The following is an 8,863-nucleotide window of genomic DNA, read 5'->3' as shown; positions in this document are numbered from 1 at the left end:
GAACGTGAGACCGTTTCTCGGGCGCAGGATGACTTTAAAATCATCAATGGCCAGAGGTGGGGGCCTCTGGGGTCGTCGTGGTACACTTTGGTTCGAATGCTGCGCATCTGCTGAATGCTGAATGAATGTCTCTGAAGCGTCGGCGCGGCGACGCCGCCGGCCGCGAGCGGTGAGCCATGATCCATCCGCCGGGTCTTCTGGATATCCTTCTGTTGCTTGATCGTCGCCGTTGGTAGCATCCACCTTCGTGGTCGTGGTGTTCGCTGCGTTGGACAAGGTCGGCAGTCCCTGGACGCTGATCCTGACCACGCTGAGGCTTAGCTCGAGCACGGCCTGCACGGTGGCGGTGGCTCAGAGACGCCGCGAGCGTCCCTGCTCCATCGGTGGTGATCTGAACGTCGCCGTGGAAGGTCGCAGGAAGCGTCCGTTGTCGTGATCGGAATAGGGCGAGGACGAGCGCGCGAGACGCTGTAGCGTCTGCTGATGACGCAAGAGCTCCAACCCACACGCTCGCACACGGTGGTAGCTCCGAGTGGACTCGCTATGCACGAAGGCGAGCTTTGTGGTTCTTTTTCTGATGGTGTGCAAGGAAACGAGGGGGCCACGCCGCTCCTACACTAACCATCGTATTCACAAACCAACCTCACCCTTATCTTTAGTGTTCCTCACCTTTTCGGCTCCTTAACGCGTTTCAAGAACGGACCTTGCTCTCAGCGGCCTCCTTAATCCCAACTTAAGTTCGCCACGGGGGAGCCTCCTTAACCGCCGTATTCACAAAAACCAACCTCACCCGCATCTTTAGTGTTCCTTACCTTTTCGACTCCTTTTAGGCTCCAAGACAGACCTCGAACGGCAGCTGGAAAACGCCATCGCGTTAAAAGGGGTTTGTGTTCGAGTTTGCGCGTAACAGAATTATGTTTCCTTGTACATACAAATTACACACTGACGCTATCATGTCTATCGGTTGTGTGTAGGTCGTAATTTACGATTTTTCTACGTATTTTACATTAATTCAATTAGCTCAGTAACTTCTTCGCGCCACATGGAGGGCCTGCATGGTTCCAAATTCTTTTTGCCGAAGCGACGTCCGGCGCTGGATTTTCTGCGACACGGTGTTAAAAAAAAGCGTCTCCCGTTGCCCCCTCCAACGACGGACATTTTTCTTATCGATGCTGAAGTCCTGCCCGGCTGGAACGTTTGACGGTGCCTCTGCGGCTAGCAGGTTTAGTGCCGTTAGGATAACGCTACGCCACTAACGCCACACGTAGATACACAGGTCAAAATGGCGACGTCACTTGCGTAATTCACTTAGCGACTGGCGCGGCTAGTAGCGGCTGCGATACTGACTCTTTAGAGCGCAGCTCTTTGGGGGGGGGGGGGTGGAGGGCGCCCGTTTCGCGTCGCCGTCGGCCTCGCCGTAACCAAGGTCATGATCTGCGCTCTTCACTAGCTGCGCGCGCGGCGCGAGTCTTGCTCTCCCCTTGTCCTCCAAAGCCGGATCACGTGTTCTCGCCTATCCTCTCGCCCCCTTCCTCCGCGCAGCGCCGTTGCGGTGACTCTCGCCGTAGGGTGCCTCGATGTCCTCCTCGCCCGCCGCTCCGTTCAGGGTGGAGACAAGTGCGTCGTCTGCTACGGCGTCCGCCATGTTCTTGCCCGCTGCGAGCGGCGCGTTGTTGGCGCGCGTGTAGATGAGCGGTTTGACTGAAGCAATGCGCTTTTTTTCATTACTTCGATTACGAATTGCTCTAAAGGCCCCTCTTTTATGCCAGCTCAACTTCCTGTTTCTATTTAGTGTCGTTTTAATGCTGTCGTCTGGAAGTACCCTCATAAAACGCGTTGCAACCACTGATCAGCGGCCTGGCGTGTTTTGTTTACGAACTGTAAATACAGAAATTAAGTTGCGCGGCAATCACCTTGTTTCACAGTGGGAAATGATGCGTTTACCACAAGCGTTCATAGAGGAATGCAAAAATTGCTACGCTGCCAGCATTTCTGTTCTTCGCGAAGAGTTACGCCGTGAACCTGTGTTGCTTGTGAGCATGTTGGTATGCAGCCCTGGAAATTCCTATTGCATAAGAAGATGCCGGTGGTAAAGAAAAGAGGTCATTAAGTGACGAGTAGATACGTGATTTCGGTCACGACGATTGCGTCGCCATGCAGGTATTTATTATGTCAGCTGTCAAGAGGTGTCAATTGCCACAGGTCTTTCGTAGATCTCAGACCAACGACCAGAAACTACAAGGAAGCCTTGAATTAACTTGAACAAAATAAATTAGAATGACAGCTTGCTGCTCAGCGCGATAAGTTGGGAAAAAAAGCAGAAAACTTGCACAGACACAAGGTGAAAAATCAGCACGCACAGCAAAGTAAGAATAAACACATGAATGAAAACTATATTAAAAGAGTAACACAAATGAAACGAAAGTTTTTGAATTCTGGCGATATGCATTAAAATTTAATTTCAATGTTCACTGTAGGCTCACTCCTGCGCACGTCTTGCTTACATGCCCGTCAAGCCCCGTTGCCGCGGCTTTCTTCTTTTTGGATCTCTTGGGAACTGAAACATTCGCCAGCCATTCCTTGAGTGATTACTGCACAACGGCACGCAGCAGCCGGGCATATTGTGCCGACGACACCCAGCGAACTCATCGCAGCAACGTCCTACCACCTGCACCGTGCAGCGCGCGCGGCGGGCATGAACATGGCGGCGGTTGCTAGAACGAACCGGTTCTGGCGGCACCGGCTGCGTCAAAGAATGTCTCCACCCTGAACGGAGCGGCGGGTGAGGAGGACATCGAGGCACCCTATCTCGCCGCTACCGTCCTCGCCCCCGCCCTCGCCGTCCCTTCTCCTGCTGTCGCGGCACTGCCGGTGGCGGACGGTCCTTGCCGCCTCGCGCGTGATCCACGGCTCTCCGGTCCTCCCTCTCCGCGTCGCGTGGCTGTACGGCTCTCGGCCGTGTCTATCGTTTCCCCGTTTGCGGGGCGCGTTCCTCAGTGGCATTTGTCGCCTCTGGCTGTCCTTCTCCCGTCTCCACTCTTGGCCTATACCTCCCCTTACCTAGCGCAGTGCCGTTGCGGTGACTCGAAAGACAGTCATAGCGTTTCGTCCCCTTGTATTTCCCACCCCAACTGTGTGCGGCTACATTGAGGCCTCTCTGTGAGTGAATGAGTGTGTGACCTCTACTCAATACCCCTGTTCTCCACCCGTTTCCTCGTCCCACCTCCGAAGAAACATAAAAAAAATTGGAGGACGCTTAAACTTCGCCTTCAAGAGTGGAACGCGATAGCGTTATCGCACCGCCTACTCAAACGCGCTACGCCAGCCAAACGTCGCGATCGGCAAAGATAGCCGGGCCCCGACGCGCCATGAAGGAGGACGCGATCATGGGGCGAGTGGCGCGCCACCTGTGGGGTCAGCGCCGTACAATGCGAGGAGGGGGTCTTCTGTGTTTGCCGCAAGATGGCTCTGCGTGTGCGCAAAAGAAATGTAGCGGAAACGTACTTCGCTACTCGTGAAACTGCGACTTCTGTAAGTTACATGGTCATAATTACCGATATACACCGCAGTATAACTTTCTACGGCACGTTTCTAAGGCAACACCGCATTCACTAGAGGCGATTTTGTCCCGTTTTGAAGGAGCGAACTCGTGGCTGAGTGGATTTTGTATTGGAGACCGCATGACTGAGAAAAAGCGCTTATCACAGGACACACCTTCACACCAGGCGAGAATATCTGAGGAATTGTTGGCGCGGAAGCCCAGAAAGCCGGCGGCTGCCGAATGCTGCGGTAATGGCTGCGCCCTGTGCGTCAACGACGTTTACGAGCAGGAACTGGCAATCTGGGAAATCGAGTGCATGCGAGAACTGCAGTACGGACCTGGCCGCCATGAACCGCAACAGGGACCAGCTATAAGCCCCGACTACTACAAATCATTTGTGCTTCGGAACATCGAGAAAATCACTGAATGCTGTTCAAGATATGTCTTTGTAATTGATGGCATCAGACGTTTTGGCTTCAGCATTGGACAGCATCTTATAATGAGAGCTTCTGTCTATGGTGAAATTGTAACTCGTCAGTACACTCCTATCTCACCTCCGAGTGTCCTTGGCTTCTTTGAAGTCATAATCAAGGTGTGCCACAGGTGAAATTCTAAAAAAGTGTGCTGCATATAAGCAACAGGACCATTAAATGAGAAGACATTTCAGGATTTCACTTTTTACAATTCGTTATTGGTCACACCTGGAAGACTGCTTTGCTTCACACAGGTTTATCCCCAAGGAAGGATGTCAAAGTACATCAAGACACTCAAAGAAGGATGCTCTGTGGATTGGAGAGGTCCACTAGGAGGGCTAGACTACAAGCCTAATGTGCACAAGCACATGCTACTGCTTGCTGCTGGTACTGGGATTGCACCAATGATCTAGGTCTTGCACCACATTACAAGTTCAGACGAAGATTACACCATGGTTCGCTTGCTTTTTGGTATAGCAAAGTACAGGGACATATACCTGAAGAATGAGCTCAATGAACTCAAAGCCTTCTGGAATGTCAGCATTCTGTACTGCCTGAGTGATGAAACAAAGGTTGAGGATCTCAAGTATGGAGATGAAGTTTACTGCAGAGAAATCGATGAAGAGCTTCTGGAAGTGGAGTTGTCAAAATACCGCACACCTCCTCATGTCCTTTTGTGTGGACCAAATACTTTCAACAGCAGGTTTGTCAACTACCTTAAGACAAGGACAGATTCAGTGACATGGCACATTTTCTAAGGACATTAGATCTTACAGTGCCATAATATTGTATTTTGACTAGAAGAAATAAACAGCTTGTTAAAAAAAAAACTCGTGGCTGAGTGGTAGAGTCTCCGTCTCACACTCCGGAGACCCTGGTTCGATTCCCACCAGCCCATCTTGCAAGATGTTTTTTATTTGTGAAGTGCTTTCTGGGATTTACCGCTCACGCCCAATGCCGCCGACGCCGACTTTTCTGCGACACGAGCTCCTTAACGCTGTCGCGTTAATAATTGCTAATCCCCCCCCCTTCTCCGCGGCGGTGACCCACTCTGCCGGAGCGCCGGCTCGATAGCGGCGGATCGTGGTGTGCTGCCTAAACCGAAACACAGAACCGCAGCAGCTGCGCTCGAAGATCGCATTAACTAGAAGCGTAATCGTGCGCCAATTTTTTTAGATGGCGCTAGCTATGCACCATATTTATGAATTTCAATTAAAAACTCGCGCGTTTTTAGAGTGAAGCTGTTTGTGCGGACCCTGTACCGTCATTGTCGGGCTTCGCTAAAACGGGGCCACGTGACCTAGCGGGAGAGGAAAATATCTCAAAAGGGGAAGGGGGTAGGAGTGACTCCTTTCCCCCTGCGAGAATGCTATCTTATACGCGGATCTTGTACGGTTGTCACACGGTGCATTTTCGGCGATCGAGCCAGATCGGCATCGAATTTATTGATGATTCCAGCCTGTCGCGAAAGAAACAAATGTTATGCTGGCGGTTTGCGGCCAACAGCACCCAGCGATTGAAACGCGATACACGTACCAGGAACGCGTTGCTGCCGGCACTTGCGCCAGCAAGAAGTGCCAGCGTCCACATCCATTGTGAAAACAATCGCAGCGCCCGCATCTCCAGTGGCGGGCCTTGCGCCCGATAGGCTATGGCGCTGCGAGCAGCCGAAGCGAGCGGACGCGTGTCACATGCGCTCCGTGAATTTCGGGTGTTTTGGCCCGGTCAAACCAATTAGATCGCCCAAATTTTTGTGGGAATCGATGCCGGAAGCGAAGCGGACCACGAGGACACCAAATTCAAGCCGGTACGTCCAAAATTTTTGGATTTACCGGACTTTGAATTTTCCGAGTGGCCGACCAGGCGCTAAGCCTAACGAGGCCTAGCACGAGTACGGGGCTTCAAGGTCTTCCCCCGGCTTCGGCCAGCGGCGAGGCGGACCCAGAGCGATGGCCCGACACGACATCCCGAGCTACGACCACCTCACGATATCACGACTACTGACCACCGCCACCGAGGCGCAAGATTTCATGGAACAAGACCCGCACGAAGCCGTCGTCGCCGCACCGTCGACGGCGGTAGGCCTACCCCGAGGAGGAGGCACCCGACCGACCCCAGGCAGCACCCCAGCGACAACGTCGGCCGCCGCGTCGGCGTCAAACCCGCAAGTAAACCATTTAATTCGAGATCCGGACCCGGAATGGGAAATCGCCATGTCTAGTCGGCAAAAGAGACGCCAGCGCGGAGGCCCGGTTTTGGCAGGAACGCCGCATGGCAACATCCAATCACAGAACGCCGCCATGATGTCAGGCGCCGCGCCAGCTGCGCCCGGCGAAGGAGTGAGAGGAGGAGCGCCGCCGCCGAGGAGGAGGCTGCCGCCGCTCCCGCGCGAAGATTTAAAGATCGTCCTGAGGCCGAAGGGACTCGCAGTCAAGGACTTGCACACGCACCAAGTGGCGCGGGCGGTGGTGGCAGCCACCGGCCAGGGCTGTAAGGCGGAAGACTTTATAGTCCGGCTGCGCAACGGCTCCAATATCATAATCATCAGTACCAACGACGAAGAAGCGGCCCAGAAAATCAGACGGATCACAGAGCTGACTTTTGGCGGGAAGAGCTACGCAATGAACAGCCACGTCGCGGCGCCCGAGGGGACGCTGCGCGGAGTCATCCACGGCGTCGACCCGGGGACTCCGGCCGAAGAACTGAAGGCGAACCTCCGCGTCCGCACCCAAGGAGTAAAGGTCCTGGCAGCCAGAATGCTCGGGCGATCCAGCACCGCCGTCGTCACTTTCGACGGCCCACGTCTCCCCAAGCAAGTCATATATTACGGCGGGGAGATGTGGTGCTACGCGTATCGCCCGACGCGGCAAGTCTGCTACGCCTGCGGTCAGCAAGGACACCGGACAGACGTCTGCCCGAGCCCGGAGTCCAAGACCTGCCGGCAGTGCGGCAGCCAGAATCCTGTCGAAGGCCACGAGTGCACACCCAAGTGCCTGCTGTGCGGGGGCGACCACGCGGCCGGCACCAAGGACTGCAAGATGAGACTCAAGAAGGCGAGCGAGCTGCGGTGGGGCAAGCCGCCACAGCCGCAGCAGCAGCGCCGCAGCCGCAGCAAGAGCCACGGCGGCGGCGGAGCCAGACGTCCACGGTGGTTCTCGGACGAGGGTGACGAGAGCCAGCAGAGGGGGCGGAGCCGTAGCCGGAGCCGAGACCGGGACGGGTCCTGGCCACCCCCACCTCCGAAGGGCCAGCAGCCAAAGAAGCAGCAGCAACAGAAGCAAGGAGGAGGTAAGCTGGGGAGCCGGCCCTCCCATCACGCTTTTTCCAGATGCTCCGCACTCAAACCCAAACACAGACAATACAAAGGACAAAATAATTGAGGAACTAAGGAAAGAAAACCAACAATTAAGGAGACAACTTAATGACATAATTAAAGAACTACAAGAGATTAGACGGCTAGGTTTCGTCTCGCCGCCCTCGTACTCCTCGCCTATTAGGGTAGCTTCGCCACCGAAGACCCCTAGCCCCGTTCAACAGGTGACCGGAGAACTAAGCTTTAATGATAAGCTAGAGAGCTTTATGCAAAGTATGCAGCAAATGCAACAAGAAACAGATGAAGGATATGCAGAAGGAACTGCAGAATACCCAACAAAAGATGGCCCTCCAGGAGCAGGGATTCCGAAACTACATTAAGAACCAGAACACTCAAAAGATAATAGACTCTAGAGAAAGACTCTTTAACGAGCGCTGTTTTGGCGGTAGCACAGAAACCCTAGGAGCGACTAACCCATCGACCTCTACAACATGGCAGGAAACAACCAATTAGAGATTTGGCAGTGGAACTGCAGGGGTTACAAGCGCAAGCAAGGGCTCCTGCAGCAACTCATTTATCACAGAGGAACCGCGCCAGACTTGATACTACTACAGGAAACCTTTAGCACTCCGGCACTTAGGGGCTACACGTGCCTGGAGAAAGGGAATACCGCGACACTCATAAGTAACAAAATCGTCACCATAGCTCACGACGAGATTAAGGATACAAATATCGAGCACGTGATAACGGAGATTATTCCTAAAAAGAAAAGGAAATCGAAGAGCACTTTCGTAATTAACGTATACAGCTCGCCCAAACAAAGGGACGGGGACTTTCTAAAACTTTTTGCCGAAGCCAAGAGGCTAGCGGGACACAACAGCCTAGTGATAGCGGGAGATTTCCACGCTAAGAGCCCCCTGTGGGGTTACGCCAAAGAGGATAAGAAAGGGAGGGCGATTAGCACGGCCGCGGAAAATGCGGGATGCGAGCTCCTAACCGACGAGGCCCAGCCTACCAGAATGGGTAACAGCGTCAGTGTAGACACGTGCCCCGACCTCACGTTTGTCAAGAACGCCAAGAACGCGGAATGGGAGAACCTGCTGGAAAACCTGGGCAGCGACCACCACGTCCTCCGCCTAGTACTCGAGGCGGAAAACACGAAGAGAAAGATCGGCTCGACCAGACTGACGGACTGGGACGCCTTCAGAAGACACTGCAGAGAACTGGGCGGCGACATCACTTCCCCGGAAGAATGGAGCCAACAGTTGAAGCAAATCCAGGAGCTCTACACCCGCGAGGTGGACAGAACAGAACAGGCACCGGAGGTGGACAAGCGGCTGCTGGGGCTATGGGAAGCACGCCGCGGCCTCACCAAGCGCTGGAAGAAGCAGAGAATGAACAAGAAGCTAAAGAAGAAGATTGCGGAGATCACCAAGAAGGCCGAGGAGTACGCGACGCAACTGGCCAGACAGGGGTGGCAGCAATTCACCGACTCGCTAAACGGCACCCTCAGCACGGCCAGGACGTGGCAGATAC

At 54.1% G+C, this 8,863-nt stretch overlaps 1 protein-coding gene across 1 annotated transcript; it reads left to right on the top strand.

Annotated features, from left to right (window-relative positions):
• The first annotated feature begins 3,669 nt into the window (after positions 1-3,669).
• LOC126525920 (NADH-cytochrome b5 reductase-like) lies at positions 3,670-4,844 on the top strand. Its single transcript, XM_072284188.1, has 2 exons — positions 3,670-4,133; positions 4,269-4,844. The coding sequence occupies exons 1-2, from the start codon at positions 3,681-3,683 to the stop codon at positions 4,425-4,427; spliced, it is 612 nt and encodes a 203-aa protein (XP_072140289.1). The 5' UTR covers positions 3,670-3,680; the 3' UTR covers positions 4,428-4,844.
• The last annotated feature ends 4,019 nt before the right edge of the window (positions 4,845-8,863 follow it).

The sequence above is a fragment of the Dermacentor andersoni genome, chromosome 8, assembly GCF_023375885.2.
Source record: "Dermacentor andersoni chromosome 8, qqDerAnde1_hic_scaffold, whole genome shotgun sequence".
Lineage (NCBI taxonomy): Eukaryota > Metazoa > Arthropoda > Arachnida > Ixodida > Ixodidae > Dermacentor > Dermacentor andersoni.
Note: the sequence above shows the minus strand (reverse complement) of the source record. Positions and strands in the feature narration are given on the sequence as shown.